Genomic DNA, 19,368 nt, shown 5'->3' on the forward strand with positions numbered 1-19,368 from the left:
CGCTATGGCAACCTGAGCATGGGGTCCTTTCGCTGTGCTGTCACAGAGCACAGGGTCACAGGGGTCACGTGAAAAGGGGGACAAGAGGGGGTTGGTGAGCGCTGCGGTGTTTGGTATACTGGAGGCAGAGGAGAGGAGCCACAAGGGCTGGAAGTGCCCTATTCCACTGTGTATTCAGACTGGAGCAGAATAATGAGAACATGTACAGACCTAAGTGTTGCTGAGGGACACCGAGTTCACTACAACTCCTGCTATGCATGCACAAACAAAAGTCAACTGTAGTAGCAACTTTAGAGGAAATAAATATGACTTAATTTGATACTGAATAAAAAAGAAAGAAAGCGAGAATTGGATAAGCTGGCCTTAAGAGTTTATTGCACTGAGAAAATATAGATACAAAACACCCAACTTTTATCAGAATGTAAACGAACGATGAATTTCAATAAAGTATTTTACATTTATGTGACGTTACACCTCCAAGTTCCAAGCTAAACATGTATACATGCTAACAAGGAAATTATAAACCCGATGTAAAATACCATGATTAAGTACTGACCTTTAAAGATGTGTCATCATCAAGCCATCTATATAAGAAGCCTATCTGAATGACCAAACCTGCATTTGTCTAATAATAATAATAATAACAATAATGATAATGTGTGTTTGTGCATTAGCATTAGATACAGTTTTAAAGCTTTAAATTGCACTTTCCTTTGGAAACAATCACAAATTCTCTTTAGAAGTGTAAAGATTACATTTATACATATTATTCAAATCAGAGAGAATGTATTAGCCCAAATATCTACAGCAGAGAGCACAGCACAGATAGCCCATTAAGATATAAGCTGAGAAATATTGCAAGGAATGAAAGACTATTTTACACAAATCAGAGGCATCCAAGGTTTAAAATGAACATAGAAAGGCATATAATCTGCATTAATGTGTGGTTAGACTTATGTTCAGAAATTCATTTTTGTGTTCTATGGCAATTTATGTGCTTAAATGAGCTTCAAAAAGCTGTCAGTAACATGACAAGGTACATTCTTGATACCATGGTAAGGGGTTAAAACACAGGGAATTTAACAAGCTAAGGAACATATATATGAACAGCTCTTCCTGTGTGCAAACATATTTGCAGGGTCAACATGATGACTGATAGCCAACTGGCGCCTGCTGATAGTTTAGCCTGGTCTTTATACGGGCTCCATGAGGAGCTCTTCCATGTCCGATCCCTCCAGCTCACGAAACGCAGCATGAGAGCCAATCACAAACAGCGTTGCTCCTGGGAAGATGAATTATAGCAGTATAAAATGGATGTGAAGAGAAAGTAACAAAGAAGAAGGTTTTTCTTACAAATGCGTGAACAAGATTTAGGTTCCACTATTAGAGAAATGCTAGCATTGCAGACAGCAGTGGAATATGTTCAATTATATTTCCAAAATCAGAAAAACACAATAACATTTTTTTAAACAAAAATTCAAAAGAGTAACACAGAACAAGTATAATGTGGTTTGGTTTACCAAGAACCCAAAACACGGCAGCGCCAGCTCCGGCCAACCAGAACGCAGGCAGAGAAATGGCTCCAGCCAGGCTCATCTGGTGAGGCGTAGTCAACTCTTTGCCTGGTTCACATTAAAATTGAAGGTTTGAGAACACAAATTATGACAGCAATTAAAGATTCCATAAAAATGAAGATGTTTTATTTTCTCAAACTAAAATCTTACATAAATTTAGCTTATTCTTCACTAAACTGACATCTTTTGTGGTTTAGTTACATTACTGTTACTGAGAACTGTAATAGTAGAGAACAATAATTTGCGGGCGGAAATAGGTTGCTTCATTAACCCATTGATTTAATTTCTATACACAACAATTTAAAGGAGGTAAAAAATAAATAAATAAATAGATGAATAAAGATATACTACTTAAAGTTTGATGTTTAATTATTCAAGCTAGGTTTATCTTAAAGTAGCTGCTCAAAAAAAACATTTATATTACTTGCCGGTGATTCAACAAGCAGGTATTTATCTGATTGTCCGAGTTATTTGAGACACTTTTACTCACCGAGCACAACCAGTTTAGACTCCAAAGATTTGATGTGAATGATGTAAAAGGCACCGGCAAACACAGCCAAGGCGATCAGTAGCATGGGCGAGCTGATGCTGAAGAGAGGAAACATCAACAGTCCAATCGTTTATTACAGTGTATCAGCTGAAAATTTCATTTCTTTCTTTCTTTTTTTACTACCGCTTCCCTTTTTCCCCCGTTTCTCATTGGCCTAACCAGATTTATGAGCTCCGAACAAAGTCGTGTTTTGGGCTTACATGCAGTAGAGGATAAGCCCCAAGAAGATGAAGGTGTAGTTGCTGTTGTAAATTTCCACATTTTTCACCACCCTCTTGCACAAGTCTCCAAAGTTGCGGGGTTTTGAAAACTTGCGCTGGTCTACAAAACTGGCCCAAGGTCGAATGGATAATCGGCGCTTGTCGAACCACTCTTTAGCCATGCTAGCCGAGATGCCTTTGGGAAGCCAGAGCCTACGAAATAAGATGAAGACATTAAGAACCAGAAACATTAAGAGGAGTTATGACATGTGCAAAATTTATATTATCACTTGGTGGCTCATTAAGCTTACAAACATTAGTAGCAGGTATAACAGATGCAGAAGCGCATGTCAGCTCTATTGTGTGATAAATCTGAGATAGACAAACACATTTAAACTCATACTTTGCCAGGATTCCTGTGCCTCCTGTGCCTGTGGGATGAGCATCCTCAGCTGTGAAGAGATCTCCTGCCTTGCTGTCCATGTCCACTTGACAGTTCTCCCCCTTTGGCACTCCAGATGGCATGTACACAGTCTGCTGTCAGACAACTGCAAGGAAGAAAACACAGAATGTAAATACCAGTTGTAAAACATTTCCATCACTAATTCTCAAGTCCCTCTAGAAGCAAATCTCCCCAATGGATAGAAATGTTGAAATGCCACAGTTATTTTGATTCTAGGAAGTTAGGCAGTTATTTTGATTCATTATCAAATTTTAATTTTCATCAAAATGTAAAAACTTCCAAGATTCAAAAAGACAAAAGATAAAAAACAAACAAACAAACAAACACTACAATCAAACTGACTTGGTCTCAAGATAAGGTTGAAAGAAAAAAAAAAAAGAAGCTTTCTTCCCCTACACAACAACACTGGTGGATGAAGTAAGACTCATATAGGTTTAAAGTTATGATTCTCTGACTCATATTTTTGCTGCCAATGCCTTTTATTTTTTGTTATTCCTGAGCAGCTCATTAAAAAAAGTATTTTAAGCTTGACTATAATAAACCTCAATTAGCAAACCAGATTAAATTAATTTCAGGGGTGCCAATTTGTTTTTATATACACACAAAAAAAATCCTGCTATGCAATTTTACACATACTTATGATGTTGACTCCCAATAGACGTTTATATTTAGCAACATAAGTTGTTTTAAACCATCATATTATAACACCAAAATCTGGGCATGAAACTCAGTAGAAGTAAGACAGAATACATGTGACTGAAAGTGAGGCAGACGTAACAGTGAAGCTGGAAGGAGTGGAGGCTCAGGGTCATGGATGTGGAGGATATAATCAGCGAGATAGAGGAAATCTGATCTGCTGTGGTTACCCCTAAAGAGAACAGTCAAAAGGAGAAGAAGGGCACCATTCTGGCACCACTTAAATGATTCCCTCTCTTTGTTTATATCCATATAAATGGTTAACTAAAGTATTTATAAACAGGTCAGCCAGTGTAGAATGAAGTTCGTGACCAACACCAGTTTTTATATTCCTACATTTCTCAGTCCTGTCGTTCCCAGAGGTTGAAGAAACAACACTCAAAAGACCGAGCTTAGCAACAGTAGGCAGAGGAAAATGTTCGTCAGCAAAAGGGCTTGGTCAATGCCACATCATTAAACATACGCCCGGATATTCGACAACATTTCCAGGGAATACTCACTTATTTTATTTTTAATTTGTCAAGTATCCTAACTGAATGACATTTCTAAACCCTGGTATGTAGTCCATCATAACTCCCAGTTGTTCTTAATAACTCTTGGTTGTTCAAATTCTGTCGCAGCTAGCTTCTCTGCTAATAACCACTCCAGTCGAAGCGGATTTATGATTTTATCGTAGCCCAACTTTACACACCTAATTAAAATGAACCGAAATAAAAATGAACAATATCAACTGCCAAATTTACAATGGTTTAATTACATATACTCACAGCAGGAGATGAGTTTAATGGGACTGCCTCAGACCTTTTGTTGCTGTTTTAGTTTACGGATATGATGTGGCTCTCATTTGCCTTCCTTGTTGTTGTTCCTAGCTGCCTTGGTTCCAAACACCGCCACCTACTGACAGCATCCAGCAGTTTTCCCTCTGCTACGTTTGGGTGTAGCCTGCTGCAGTACATATGTTCTTGTGCTTATATGCTTATGGACACTACGCTGCAAAGCTCGCTTAAAGTACTGATTTGTTTTTGTTTTGGTTTGTTTTGTTTTTTTCATGTGGAAGCTAAGACAAAAAAAGTAAAACGAAAAAAAAAACAGAGAGGGGGGGGGGGCGCCCTTGAATCAGCTGTCTTTACTGACTTGATCAATACGATAAAGTGACTGTTTATGAAAAACTGTCTTCAGATCAGTTCAAAAGATCAGCGAGAGCAAAAACGTGACTGGGTGTCGCCGTGGAAGTCAGGGGGCTGCGATAGGTCAATTCCTCAGCGTTGACGTAGTGCAGAACTGCACGTTGCTGTGGAAGTTACTAGATCATTCAACCCACCCGGAGGTGAGTCGCCCCTAGTTACTTTGGGTTTCTTGATTATTATCCCGTTAAAATGCTTTGAATATTAATCTACTGGTGCTTTTTTCACGCTTTCATGTATGTGACCCAATGCTCGTCGATACTACAGCCAATTTAAAGCTGAAGTAAGCTAACGTTAGTAGCTAGCAAGCGATATCCATTTCTGTTCTTTGTATTTATCGGTAATGCATATAGAGGAAAAATATATACATATATTTTAATCCTATAGTTACTGTTATATGTTTCAGTGCGTATATAGAAATGTAGCACACCTGTTAATTTCAGGTTTGTTATTTGGCTAAACCGCTGTTTGCATTGCAGTTCTTGATGTTTGTTATGCTTTTTTTCCACAGATAAACGTGACTGGTTGCATAACTTGTCAAAGGGGAAAATTTTGCTCCACCGGTTGTTACTGGGCGTCTGAAGAACGGCTACTATCTTTGGCTTCCAACTGGTTAGTGTATGTTTCTGAACGTGAATGGAAATAAAGTGGTTATAAGGGGGTTCTCCGTTACGCGTTTAAAAACTGTTTCGAGCTGAGGGTGAAAATGGTGAAAATGGCAAGGACTGCTGAGCTAGCTGATGCAGCTATATAATGGTAGAGACTAGAGAACGGGCGTAACGCTGCAGTATTACGCCAACATGATCATTGACTGTGTTACATGGCACAAACGGCTTGCTATGTTTTATAGATGAATACAGTTTAGTGGTTAATGCAGTTTATATGTCGCTACGCGGGATTTGTTGGAGCGGCGTTTTATAGCTTAAACAGCGACACAGATGACATTGTTTAGTGTATGTTATGCAATTAAAAGTAGGAGTATAGAACATGGAAGGAACTCGAGGTCATGCCTGTTAAATGAGAATTGCAGCCTTTACAGGAACGCTGAGTACAATGCATTATGTGTACTGAAAAGTAAAAATGTCAACAAATGCAGTGAAAACAGCCCTGTTTCTCTGACATCTTGTCCAGCTACCTAGTTTTTACCTGAAGAAGATGTCAATGTCTCACTAAAAGCTTCATCATCCATTGGTTTGATTAGTTATACTTTGGCTACAGTTACGCTAGAGTTAAAGCTGCAGGTCCTCTAGTGAATTTGGCTTTCAGGCTAGAAAATATGGCACACTCTTCAGCTTTAGATCTATTTTTGTTTGACCAGGTGTAAATGCAGATTAGATGTGTTGCTTTGGACTTTGCACTACAAGTGTTAGAGAGAGTTTTTAAAAAACATGTAACCACACCTGAAAATGCTTTCAACATTCTACCGCTACCTTTGCCCTGTCATTTGTTCCTCTTCAGTATGTAGCATTATTGACATCTTGCTTTCTTTCTTTCACTAACCCAGATTTTTTTTCTGGTACCAGAATTTGGTGCTGATTAACAGTAGCACTGACATATTTTGGTTGGTTCCCTCAAAAGCACCAGCTCAGTACCCAACCCTACTTATCTGGTTTATATGGTTACTCGGATGTATCTTGTTATACATTAAAAAACTTTAATAGTAATTGTTCTTCTATTTGTTTTTGTAGTCTTATCACTGGCTGAAACGTGGGAAAGGTCCATAGCCAAATCCTGACCATGGCTGCAGTGCATCATCAAGGGTACCCGCTCAGGGATTCACTGTACTGGGATGAAACAGAGTGCCTCAACTACTATGGGATGTTGTCTCTCCATGAAGTCTTTGAAGTAGTTGGTTCTCAGCTGACAGAGACTGACATTGAAGTCCTGTCATTCCTTCTGAATGAAACTTGCTCCGCGACACATCCTCTCGATCCCGCAGGCTGGACAGTTGAACCCCGTGAGGACAATCCAGATGATCCAGGTGTGGCCCCAAGTCCACAGCTACTAAAAGCATGGCAGCAATTAAAGCCTACGGTGTCACAGCAGCCCTTTTTGGACCCAAAACCCAAGAGTGGCCTTGAGCTGTTGCTACAGCTCGAGAGGAGAGGATACCTTAGTGATGGAAACCTGGCACCACTACTGCAACTTCTAAGAGTCCTTACCCGTCATGACCTGCTACCCTTAGTGTCCCACAAGAAAAGGAGGACAGGTGAGGATCTTGAGATTATGTCCTGCTGTAGTTGATCTCAAATAGTTTGCCATTATATGTTTTTTTTATGCTTTTCAGTTTCTCCAGAGAGAATTGGACAGAGGTATGAGATAGAAAGCACAGAGTCGGTGTGTACTTCTGGAATAAGTAGCAGCTGCAGGGAGACCGAAACTCCTCTTACATCTTTCGCACATCAATTAGAAACTGGTAAGTTTACTGTTCTTTAGTATTTGGCCAAACTGAAGTACGTTCTTAAGTGTTTTCAAGCTGATTAATGATGATTTGAAAACGTGTGTGTGTGTGTACCAGATTTTTTTGTGGTTCAGAATTGGCCTTCTTTAGCCTGATTGACTCTGCTTATATGCAAAATATAAATTAAGGCATGGAAGCTGCTACTTTTTTTCCCCCACATAAATCGGTGCCTTTTGTGTATTTCTGACTATTATATATGTCAGTGATTATTATCCTAATTAAAATAATAATATTTAAAAAATAATTTTTGGTGGTTAAAACTTTTTTTTTTTTTTTTTTGATCGGTGTCTTGTGTGGGGAAGAACGCTGTGTACACACCATGATCTTAACAGGGGATTTTTCTTGTTGAAAGTTGTGATCAAATATCAGCAGTAAAATTTCGATGAAAAGCTAAAAATAGTCCTTTGCTGTTATTTTTGTCTTGCGTCCCTGAACTCAGTCAATATGTTTTCTGTCAGGTATTTACACTCCTGTGGCTGGGCCATGTGCAAGTAGGCGGAGGAAGAAGAGGGGAAATGGCTGGAGCCGTAAGTCCAAGAAAACAAGCAAGCAAAGTCATCCTCTGCCTCCACCACCAGCGCCACAAAAAGTGTCCTGTGGTAAGTGCAACTCATGCATTTTCAAAGTGTCTTTCTTTTTATTTATTTTTTTGTTTTTTCTCTTGTCTTCTGTGGTACCTTCATCCTGCTATTTACCCCTGCTGCTCATTTTTCCTTCTTTAAACAGACGAGAATATAATTTTCAGCCTATTAACACCTCCCTGGCATCATCATATTTCCTGTTTAGTTTCTTCAATTCTGATGTTGTTTATCTATGCTAAATCTTGAATGCCAAAATGTTTAAAAATGCATAAAAGCGCCAAGTTCATGCTTAAGAAGATTCGTGTTTAAAAGCTAGCATACAATTTAACATGTTATTTGTAGACTTAGGAGAAATGGACAAATTAAATAGCAGTAGGGATGGTAATTGATAAGAATTTAGTAATTCCGATTTCTTTATCGATTTTGCTTATTGATTCGGTTCCTTATCGATTTCTCATTGCCTCCACTTTGAGAGTCGCCAGCACTTCTAAGCAGCATATCAAATACATGCAAATTAATTGCGTACGTAATTAACTAGGTGGTGAAATGTTTGTGCATGTTGGAGGCATTTCCCCTCTTTGTTGTGATCAGTGTTGGGGTCACTACTCAAAAAAAATAAATTTAAAAAGTTGTTGCACATATTTCACAGAACACTTTTCTTAAAAGTAATGCAGTACGTTATTTAATTACTTCCAGGAGAAAGACATTTGTTATGCTACTTGTTACATTGCTTTAGTGTTACTCAGTAAAATGATCTGAAACTCATCGTCTCATAATCACAAATCCTAATAAGGACAAACGTGATCTTTCTCTTAGTATTTAGGTATGAACACAAAGCCGACAATGCAAGTCGAGGATAAAAAAAACCATCACCAAGAGACTTTAAAGCAATCGTCTTGGTGATTCCACTGTAGAAACGGAGACTGCAGTATGACTGCTCATCAGTTTGTTACCTGTTGAAGTTCAGCAGTGGCTGCTTCACCATAACTGATGGCTCACTTTATCATGGTGCTGGGCTTAAGTCAGCATTCACTCAGCTTTAGCATCACTCTGAGTTCCTCTTAGCTTAGCGTTAGCATGCTGTGCTTGCGGAATGTTGAAGTTGCGTTAACAGTATAAGGCAGTTGTTTCTGTCCCAGTCTCCACTTTACCATTGCGCTCTCATCCTTTTATACAATAAAAAATAAAAGAAATGTCCATATTCACGTCATAAACTGCACTACTGTTTTCCTCCTCTTACACATAAACTAAATCAGCTGAATGTAGCAAGAGTGCAAGAACAGATAAGCAGGGTCGATAGGCAGGCAGACTAACGATTTGAAGGAAGTAGACTACTGGGAACCAGTTCTTGACAAGAACCAGTTCTCGATTCCCATCCCTAAATAGCACAGAGCGGTACACTAGATTCACACGTACTTATAAAAATGTGGAAGATGGTGTGCTTGCAAAGGCCACTGTACTTTACCTCTTCCTGGAGCTGCACAGAGTCCAAACATGTTCCAGGGTTGAGGAAACTTTTATTTTCCTTCTGTTTTGTTTTTCAACCCAGTGTCACATTTGGTGAAAAAAAACGGACTGCAATATTGCCTAAAGCTCTCTGTGCTGTACAGACCACAGCGCTCATACTTTTTATGTTAGTACCAAATGTGCTTGAAAATCCTAGAGCTACTTTTAAGTCTGAGAACTCAATGTGATGCGCTTCCCTTTGAGTTTTTTTTTAAAGCATTTCCACATTATGTTTTTGTTGGTACACTATGATCTTGTTGAGACTTAATGATAACCCTTTAACTGTCGTTTTTAAACATACAACATCAGAGTTTTGTTGCCTTATCAGTTTCTCCCTGTGGGAGTCCTTTATATTCTTTTCCCTTCATTCCACCTCTCTTTTCTCTAACCTTTTGGACTATGTTCAGCTGCTGCTGTTGATAAGAATGCTCACTGGTAGGCTGCGTCTTGTCCTTTTTGTTTTTTGTTTTCTTCCCTTTTCTTTCAATATAAGTGTCCAGTCCAATCACTACCAGATACAGCCATTGTTCTGCTTTATTGCTAAGCTTGAACCAGAGTGGTTCTGACAACTGTCAAACCTTACATATCCCCCAGAAATCACTTTTTAGCAGTTGTTTGAAACTGTCTTAACGCCACAGAAAAGCTGCACTATGTAATCCATTGTCAACGTCCTTGCCCATATTTCCATTACTACCTGCCTTTAAGAAATCAATGGTAGTTTGTCTTGGTACAAAAAGACAGAGATAACACTAACATCAGTTTCCCTTTGTGTGAAGTTTGCTTAGTCATTCATGTATACTTTCCCAAACTTCTTTTGAATGTCCATCTTTGCCTGTTGGTCAGAAATATTCATTACAACAAAAGCCCGATGATTCTCACTTCATTCAAAAAATAAAAGAAGAAGAAATCATTAAGGACAGCCTTTCTTAGCTACTCAGGATGAGTGATGTGCCTGTGACTATGAACTGTTGCTGTCTTGACTCCACATTTGATTCCACCAGGTTGACTCAAGAATGTGACTCAGATCGAGTAACCTAAGACACAATGGATCATGGAGACTGAGGAACAAAACAAAAAAGTCTGTCACTCCACTCTGTCTGCACATACTGCAGTGTGCGCGATCAACTCAGTCATGCGCTCTCTCACAAGTCTGGGCCGATGCCTAAGGTAAAAGAGGCTCTCCCCCTTGTTACAGCAGGGGTTGGTGCTGCCACTTTGCTCTGTATACGATGCTTGTGTATCATAATGCAGCTGCTCCTTACCCTGTCTCCCTCAGAAAACATAATCTGCTTTAACAGAAAAAAATCATCCTGTAATGTTCTCTAGTCTTGTGCACTGTGGAAGGAAAAAAAAAGCTTCTATTTGAGATTTTTAGCTTCCTGCCTATTAATGACAAGAGTTATTGGTGTCAGTGTTTCACAGAACTACCAGAGTCCTCAGCAGTAAGTCTCAAACCCAAAGACTGTACAGTGATCTTGGGAAAACCTTGAGTCAGTTTGATTTTACTCAAAGCATACCAAAAGGGGAAGCGTGTAACGAAAGTATTTTAAATTCCCCAATATTTGAAATCACGGGAACTTAACATATTTTCACAAATATGTCCAGCAGAAATTCCAGTAAATGTGAGTAAGGCTTGGGAAAAGAATGAAACTAACCTCTTCCAACCAGATGACCAGATGCTTTATATGGGCAAGAATAGGACATTGAATTAGGCATAGCTGAAAACCTTTAGCTGTAAAGAAAACTAAACTGTTAGCCACACTGACAACATAGCCACTCATCACATTGTCTAACCTTAATTTACGTACACAACCTGGGAAACCAATGCAGCACAGTTCAATCTTACAGGAAAATTAAGTTGGCAGCGTAGTAACAGAGGAAAAATACAGCAAGTATGTGTACTGTCAGAGTCAGTCTGTCCTCCATTTTAGAGCTGCCATTTCAGATTTTCCTGCAGAACTTTCCACAGTTAATTAAACTTTTCATCGTATGAAGGGTGGTGAATGCCTTCGTAGTACAACAGCCTGTTCTCTCTCTGGAAAGACCTAATTGGTCAGTCTCTAGTCATGGGCTAAAACCTAAAAAGAGAGCTGAGAGAAGTTGCACAAGTCTAGTTTTGTCTTGGACAACATCAAATTAAAACATGCAGAAAGATTATTATGGAAGCTTACAGAAAAATGTCTGCTTAACTTTGCTACTTTAATAAAATTCAGTAGCCTGTCAAGGAAGCCACCAGACTTAAAGCAAATTGCTCCAGCCTACTATTGTTCAGTCTGAATGATTCATATTCTGAAATGGCCACTGTGCACCAGCCCTGACCTTTGCTCATGTTAGACAGTGGAGTTTCTAAATTTTATTAAAGAGGATGACACCTGATGAAATCATGGAGGTTTTTAGCTGTGGTGAAAGTTTCAGTAGTAATGCAGAAGTGAAAGCTGTTCTGGTCATTTATTAAGAAAACGTAATGTCTGATGCCTAACCCAAACAGAGATTTAGATTATATTTGACTGAGGTCATGGTGAGATAAATTAGGATTTACAAAATAAAATTAGAACAAGTACACTGAAGAGTTTAACTCAAAGTGGAAACAGAAATGTGTTGGACATGTTTGTGAAAATACGAGTCAGCACTGCATATGAATCCATTGGAGACGTGCAAGGCTTATAAATGGCTGCCCTGTGAATTGAACTGACTCATATTATTTTGGCAAACTGAAACATCACGATGCCAGTTCTGGATGCTCAAGGGACAAAAAAAAAAAAAAAAAATCCTAATTGGGCATAGAGGCCTGTTCTGTAAGGCCATGTATTCAATTGCACCAAATCTAAAATGGCTGCCAACAGACAGCTCTTTAAAAAAAAGAAAAGAAAAAAATGTCCATGTAACCTTTACTCAAGCCGTTCTGGGGAAAATCACCGAACAGTGCTCTGCTGAAGGAAGCTCATGCTGTATCTTATCTCTGTGCCCTGTGAGAGCCCTGGTGTGCGTTTGTCAAGACGGAGCAGAGATAGATAGGGCAGTTCAGTCCAATGCTGGCCCATAGCATTTGAACAGACCTCAAATACTCTTTCTTGTCACCATTCATCATCTCTTAGGTCATTTTCAGTGAAGTATCTCAATTACATTCTGACAATGACAACTGCTGTTACAAATGTCTTAAAGGTGTTTGCACATTCAGCTCAGTAGTGTTTTTGTGTCTAAATGGGGTGCTTGTGAAGGCCCTTCCTTGGTTTAATGAGCACTGTTGATTAACGGTGCGGCACAAAAAAAGGGCCGGAAGGTAAGGTTAAGAGATTTGGTCAAGGTAAGGGTAATCCAAGTATCCCATTTAGATTTTACCTTGTTATAGTTCAGAGCAGTAAATGCATTTCTGAGCTGATTAATTTGCCAATACAAACTATTGGCCTTACTGAAGCCTCATTAAAACTAAGAAGTGACTGCTGTGCCATGCCTGCTTGATGTTGGGGGAGGAACAGTCCATTTAACCACTATGCAACCCACTTGTGCTTGTCTGTTTCTCTCCTTTGTCTGTGTTCGCAGTTCTAAACAGAGCACCCTGTGTGTCAGGAAAGCTATATCCTCACACACAAAGAGAAGGAGAGAATGAACAGTAAATATTCAAACTACACAAAACGGTACAGAGGATTTATGTTTTTTTTTTTTGTTTTGTTTTGTTTTGTTTTTTTAAACTATAGGGAAAAAGTTCTTCAGGCAGACACAGATATTTTGCCTGTCTCTCAATACCCCCCTAACTCTCCACTCTCTTGGTCAGTTGTTCAACAGAAAAACGGATCGATAAAGAGTTGAAGCTCTCCGTGCCAAGTGACTCCTCGTAAATGGGTACTTAAACTTTTTCTCTTTTCCCCCCTCCCTCCTTTTGGTGGGGTGAGATGAGGAGCCAAACGGACTTGGTGTTTAAAGTGAGAAAATGAAAGCTGTGGTTCCTAATGTCCTGTCTAAGTGGATGTCTCTATGTGTGATGAAGCGTGAAGTGCTCTGTAACCCTAACAAAATGACTATCACTGTGTTCCTGTGCTTTTAAATGGCCTCCTCCTCACTGTCACTATCTCTGCCTCCATCCTCCTCAGTATGAAATGGGAAGGCAAAATGGAGGACATCCATAAATAGAGTAATTGCATGAAGGGCAGGTGTTTATTGTACCCTCAGCCCTCACACACTCTATAATGATCCAAAAAGGTCAAATTGTTAATGGTGCTTGAACTTCATATTTTCCTCTGTCCATACTGAATATTGTATAAAGTTAGATTATGTGTAGTCTGTTTAATCTTCTATGATAGTTCACACCTCAAAACACAAAAATGCTCAAACTGCAAATTTATCCATGTGCTTGCCACAACGATAGATACGTAATCTTTTTTCTATATAACTTCATTAAATCACAATGGACTCCTGCTAGTGATCAACAAGTGTGAGTTTCGAAGTCAACACAAATCTGTTGGGGTGAAAAACTGTAGCTTATTGTGTTGAAAACGTATGTGACTCGGACTGCAGCGGGTTTCCTTCAGGATTTCTCAGGAGTTTTGCTGCATTCAATTTACCCTCTACCTTCACAAGCTGCTGCAGCGAAGCCTCCACACAGCATGACGCAGCCACCATCACACTTGTGGGGATAATGTGTTTGTAGTGGTGAGGAGTTACTGACTTGTGAAAGCAGTGGGCAGAATTCATAAAATAAGCCTAATTCCACGTGGATCCTCCACTTTTGTAATGCCAGCTTCCTCTATAGTAGCCCGCTGGTTTTATAGGTAGTGTTTCCATGTCAGCTTTAGGATTGTGTAGACTTCCTGTAGACGTCTTGGTGCTCTTCTTCACTAAATGTTGCACAAGTACAGTGTGCTCTATAGAGATGAGCAATTTTTTTCATGATATTAAACTGATGAGTCATGTAACTTAGCTTTTCTCTAAGTAATACTTTAGAGTGACAAATCACTCAAGTGTTTGTAATGCATTTATAGTACTAGCCTAACTTTTTTGTTAATATTAAATGAACATATAAAGGGAATGAATAGTTTTTACAGATGTTTTACATTCTATGATGATCTTTGGTGCAACAGTTTTTCTATGTGTCTGGCTTCTGTATTGCCAATGAATTTACCAGAAAAGTTCTTTTAGTCTAACATAATTTATTGAAACATTGTAACACAGACATGATTTAATAAACAAAACTTGAACTGTAATCGAAGGTTTCTTTAAAAAAATCTTGACATTTTATATTTTTGTACCATAAATCCCTTTTTGAAGAAAACATTCTTCCTTCATTCAAACGATTGTCATGTAAAAACTACACATTTTAAACATGGCTTAAAATGTGTTGATTTAGTGTCCCCTTCTAACAAGTCGTCTGTTTTTATAGTAATCTAATTACAGACTTGTGGGGCATGAATGCAAAGCCACTGTTTGCTTATTGCTCTTCTACAAATGTTAAGAGATGCAAAATCAATGGTTTAATTCAACATTTGCATTTCTAATGTTGGCATTTTCCAAACTTTATCCCTCTTGAGTCTCGCGCCATTCCCTATAGCCCCAAACAAAACATGGCTGCAAGAGGGGTGGATGTGACTCTCAAGTCAAAACGTGTGTTAAAGTGTACACTAATCCTCTGGTACATACATGAAGAAGAGTTCAAGGCCGTCTCGCAATCAAGCTTACCTTATACTCTGGGTTTTTGTCAGAGGCAAGCGTGAGTTTATTAGAAGTACCTCTGGGTCCATTTCATTCAAACATTTGTGATGTGACCATGTGCTGCTTATTCCTTCTAAAATTAAGTATTTCATGTTGTAGCATTTAAAGCTGATTTGATTTTTTTTTTCCCTTTGAGCCATTTTGTTTATTTTTAGTCACAGTGCTCCTTTGTAAGTTTTTTTTTTTTTTTTTTTCCTTCCTTATTTGCTTCATAAAATGTCATCGTGCATTCAGATGCAAATATGAAAAAGCAGCTTCTGCACATGAATTCAGTGAGACTCTTAATGCGAATGTTTCTGGAAGAAATGTTGCTGGTAAATACTGTTTACATCTGCTAAAGGGGTTTGAATGGGAGAAATGGATTTTTGTTGCAGCAAAAGTCGTCAGAAGCTGATTTCCCACTTGGAGCTCTGGAATAATGACATGGGAGATGATCTCAGCGTTGCTCTTGCTCAGTACAGTATGTATCCTCTAATCTTTCTCGCTGTGCTGTTGCATGACCACCAATCCTGTTACTACGGAACTCCAGACGCTATCTATTCTCAGCCTTACCCATTTTGATCTGAATGAATCTGCCCTTTATAAACACCTGTCAGGAACAAAAGCCACTCCCGGGCTTGTCACTGCTGAGTTGTTTTTGTTACCCCCGCTGCGATATTTGCTCAGGGTGCCAAGTTCATTTAATCATATTCAGTATACAAACGCTACAGCCGTGATTTATGAGGACCATGCTGGCTGTCGTACAGAAAATTCTCATGCACCTGCGTCTTCTGATTCAGTCATGTTGCTAAAAACCATAAGTACCTAAAAAGGAATTGTCCATCCAAAAAAAAAAGAAAAGGGATCTACACAACCGGATGAGCTAAAGACGATTTCTCTCAGTGCTCTGAATATCTTTCACTGAAACAGACGAGAGGGGCTTGTAGCTGTATTGAGCACAAAAGTTCACATGGGTTGGTCTAAGTCCATTGCCCTTCGTAAATAATTTGCCCTGTTCCACCACCGTATTCACTTACTTTGTCAGGATTTGGTAAAATCAAATATTTAAGTCCAGTTAGTGCTCCTACAATCTCTTTTTGCTTGATGTCTTGCACAAAGTTGAATGAGCCATCTTTTAACATTGTTTTCATGTTTGTTTCTTTCTCTCCCCCGTCTTTGTTTCAACTTCATCACCCCTCCTTTTCTGTCATGGGCCTATCCATTCTTTTCTCTCTCTTTTTTTTTTTTTTTTTTTTTTTTCTGGGTAACCTTCACTTTCCTCCTTCCTTTTTCACTTCCCCTCTGCTCTTCCTACCATTACTCTCTCTCCTCACTGCCACTCACCCTTTTGTCCATCATTACTTCCTCCTCCCTCTGCCATTATCAGATATCCGCCTGCGTGTCCGGGCGGAATACCTGGAGCACGAATCGGCATTACGCAACGGCGTCGCCTCGGACAAGCGGCAGCCACTGGAGCGGCAGTTTGAGTTGTTCAGTCAAGCGAGTTCGCTGCTGCGTGCCAGAGACCTGGGATCCATCGTCTGCGACATCAAGTTCACGGAGCTGGCCAACCTCGAGGCTTTCTGGAGTGACTACCTGAGCGGAGCTCTGCTGGAGGCCCTGAAGGGAGTATTCATCACGGACTCTCTGAGGAACGCAGCGGGCTCCGAAGGCGTGCGCCTGCTGATCAGTGTGGACCAAGACGACTACGAGGAGGGCCGAAGGCTGCTGAGAGCTAAGAAAATGATGTCATCCAGTAATGATGGGCACCCAGAGACTCACTGGGATTCATAAACTGATCAGACTCTCTGGGGTGTATTATATTAAACTTAAAGAAGAGAAAAGGGAGGAATGTAATTAATAATGGGTACAGGCAAGCTTGGAAGCATTTGAGGCCTCCATTTGTTGCATTCCATTTAATGACCACTAGATGGCAGAACTCACCATTGGTTCTTTTGTGTTCATAAGGAGCCTTTCTTTTTTTCCTTTTCTTTTTTAAGAACTGTCAAATTTTAGTTGGAAGTGTATTATTTGTAAATGAAATATAAATAATAATGTATCACTGTTTTTTTTTTTTCTTTTTTCTTTGGATTCATGCACAGGTGCTACATCAGGATGACACAGGATATATCGAGATTTTTTTTCTTAGTCTCTGAGAACTGGAACAAGCAAGCCTGTGTCACCAGATCAAGTGGTAAGCCCCTCACAGCTTTATCTGTCTTACAAAATAGGGTTAAGGCAACTGGGCTACCACAAATGATATAAAATACTAAGTTTTGGTTGACACAAACACATAAAGCACATGGGTGTCCCTACCTCCTTATTTAACTAACTTTTTTTTTTTTTTAACGTGTAACCATGGACATTTCAGATTCCAGCATGAGTTTAAAATTCCCAAATCCAAAAAGATCAATTTAACCAGAACGTCAAGATTGACTGTTGGATATTTCTTTGGGGGTTTGGAAAATAATAATAGCTTTAACTGACAATTATTTTTATTGGATTCTGTTAAAAGTATAAAGTAACCTGCCAATAAAAGTTTCTGGTCTTCAAAGAAAAAATTAGATGTGGAAAAGTGGGCTGCTCTCACAACAGATTGACCCAACTTTGGATAGAGTCCACATCTATATCTAGATAACAAACACTGGAATTTCCAGCCCTGTGTACCATGATAACCCAACTTGTGATTGCTGTGGTCAGTGGATACAGCAGTTGCCAGTAGATGACAGCAGTGATTAGGGCTGGGTCTCAACAGACCATGGAAGATTCATCATCACAAGCTTGTCAACGGCAGCCCAGATAATGCAGCAGTGGCTTGTGTCCGGGTTTCCAGCAAGGCCTCAGCAAGTGCTTCTCTCAGCAAGTAAGGCACAGGACAGTGCATCGGTCAATAGAAGTGATGTTGGGGAGATCAAAATCAAAAGTGCACATCCCAGCTCCACTCAGCCCTGCTATGTAGGCCCAGTAGAGTGGCTCATGGACAGCTGTCGACTCACCCTGCTGGAACTAATGCCTGGACTTCACTCATAGAAGACGATCAATAAGCCCCTTCACTCTAAGTCCCTTCATACAGGCACGACTTAAGCAGGCAGACACTGTCTGAAGTGCAGGTCTCTGCAGGACCGGGCACAGAAAAGGACAATGGACAGATTTCCATGTTTACTTTTGTGTGTATTTGTTAAAGGAATTAATTAATGTGTGTTTGTATTCTTTCATGAGAAGAAAGATTAATTCAATCAGGGGAACATTTTTGTTAAAGAAATTTACTTTATGAAGGTCAATTCTTTTTGTGGAAATCTTTATAAATAAGAAATAATTTCCTGTGAATAATAAAGAGTTTTGATGGCCTAAAGCTGTTTACATTTATTACCTGTTTGCGTCTCTGAAACTATCACCACTTGTAATCTGAAATTGTCTCCCAACTCTGAGGTTATTTTGAGCAGTTGTTTGAAAATTACGTGCCCTCCCCCTGCCCTGAAATGGTCTGAAGTGCTCCATTGAATGCAGGTCATCGTGGATCATGTCCTTAATTAGTTCTTGCTCTAAGATATTGGCATGATGAAACCCAAGAATAGCGTGTACCTCTAACATGTTAGTAATTCAACTGCTGTTTCTGGTTTGGCCACTTTAATTTCTTCTTCCATTTATGTGCTAAATTAATTGGACATGAAACCATTTTTTTCCATCTCTAACATAATTTCCTATTGATGGCACCTAAAGTGTAACTGTAAATAATAACGGTATCATGTTTATTTAAGGTTATTTAAAGCTTTAACATTTAACCCTCACATATTGATCATATTCTGTCCCTCCACAAAAAAACAAACATTTCTTATCACAAGCTATTGCTTCACACTTTACTAAGACGTGAAAGCCTAACAGCAATAATTCATGTCATCTCTATATTTTAATATTATTATATTCAAAGTGAAAATGGTGTGTAGAACTGTTAGGATCTATTATATAACCTCGTACAACCATTACATGGTTGTACAATAACATCAGAAGAGTTAAACACTGGTCTCACTTCTATGTCATAAAAATGTCATAAGTACAATTTATAAATACAAAACTTGACCCAACTAGTCTGTGGATTCAAAGCAGTGGTAAGAAACCTTGTGTGTGTGTGTGTGTGTGTGTTTTGAACACACATACACTTGCTGAAATGGCAGCTCAGGTCCCTCCATAGTCTTATGACCCTCACAGTCTTTCTTTTTATGTCTGTTTTAATATCGGCTCAGAATAAATAGATTATTATTTGATAAATGGCCTGTATTTGTATAGCGCTTTACTTGTCCCTAAGGACCCCAAAGCGCTTTACACATCCAGTCACCCACCCGTTCAAACACTGGTGATGGCAAGCCACCCTGGGGCGCACTGACAGAGGCGAGGCTGCTGGACACTGGCGCCACCGGGCCCTCTGACCACCACCAGTAGGCAACGGGTGAAGTGTCTTGCCCAAGGACACAAC

The 19,368-nt window shown here is 39.4% G+C and overlaps 2 protein-coding genes across 6 annotated transcripts; one reads left to right on the plus strand and one right to left on the minus strand.

The window, feature by feature from the left end:
- Positions 1 to 348: 348 nt before the first annotated feature.
- rabac1 (Rab acceptor 1 (prenylated)) lies at positions 349 to 4,385 on the minus strand. Its single transcript, XM_040030177.1, has 6 exons — positions 4,251 to 4,385; positions 2,728 to 2,872; positions 2,325 to 2,537; positions 2,065 to 2,162; positions 1,521 to 1,622; positions 349 to 1,282 (listed from the first exon to the last, which is right to left on the minus strand). The coding sequence occupies exons 2-6, from the start codon at positions 2,847 to 2,849 to the stop codon at positions 1,194 to 1,196; spliced, it is 624 nt and encodes a 207-aa protein (XP_039886111.1). The 5' UTR covers positions 2,850 to 2,872; positions 4,251 to 4,385; the 3' UTR covers positions 349 to 1,193.
- A 309-nt stretch (positions 4,386 to 4,694) lies between these two features.
- dedd1 (death effector domain-containing 1) lies at positions 4,695 to 18,249 on the plus strand. Of its 5 annotated transcripts, XR_005695589.1 has the most exons (7): positions 4,695 to 4,810; positions 5,179 to 5,279; positions 6,356 to 6,876; positions 6,955 to 7,083; positions 7,587 to 10,382; positions 12,756 to 12,850; positions 12,988 to 14,413. XR_005695589.1 is itself a non-coding variant. In XM_040030171.1 (6 exons), the coding sequence occupies exons 3-6, from the start codon at positions 6,405 to 6,407 to the stop codon at positions 16,689 to 16,691; spliced, it is 1,149 nt and encodes a 382-aa protein (XP_039886105.1). In that variant the 5' UTR covers positions 4,695 to 4,810; positions 5,179 to 5,279; positions 6,356 to 6,404; the 3' UTR covers positions 16,692 to 18,249. The 5 variants fall into 5 exon arrangements, 3 of the variants coding, with proteins under 3 accessions (XP_039886105.1, XP_039886107.1, XP_039886106.1); XR_005695588.1 differs by having other exon boundaries at positions 12,756 to 14,413; XM_040030171.1 differs by lacking the exons at positions 12,756 to 12,850; positions 12,988 to 14,413 and adding an exon at positions 16,285 to 18,249 and having other exon boundaries at positions 7,587 to 7,727.
- Positions 18,250 to 19,368: the final 1,119 nt, after the last annotated feature.

This window comes from Simochromis diagramma, unplaced genomic scaffold (genome assembly GCF_900408965.1).
Source record: "Simochromis diagramma unplaced genomic scaffold, fSimDia1.1 OVJJ01000361.1, whole genome shotgun sequence".
NCBI lineage: Eukaryota > Metazoa > Chordata > Actinopteri > Cichliformes > Cichlidae > Simochromis > Simochromis diagramma.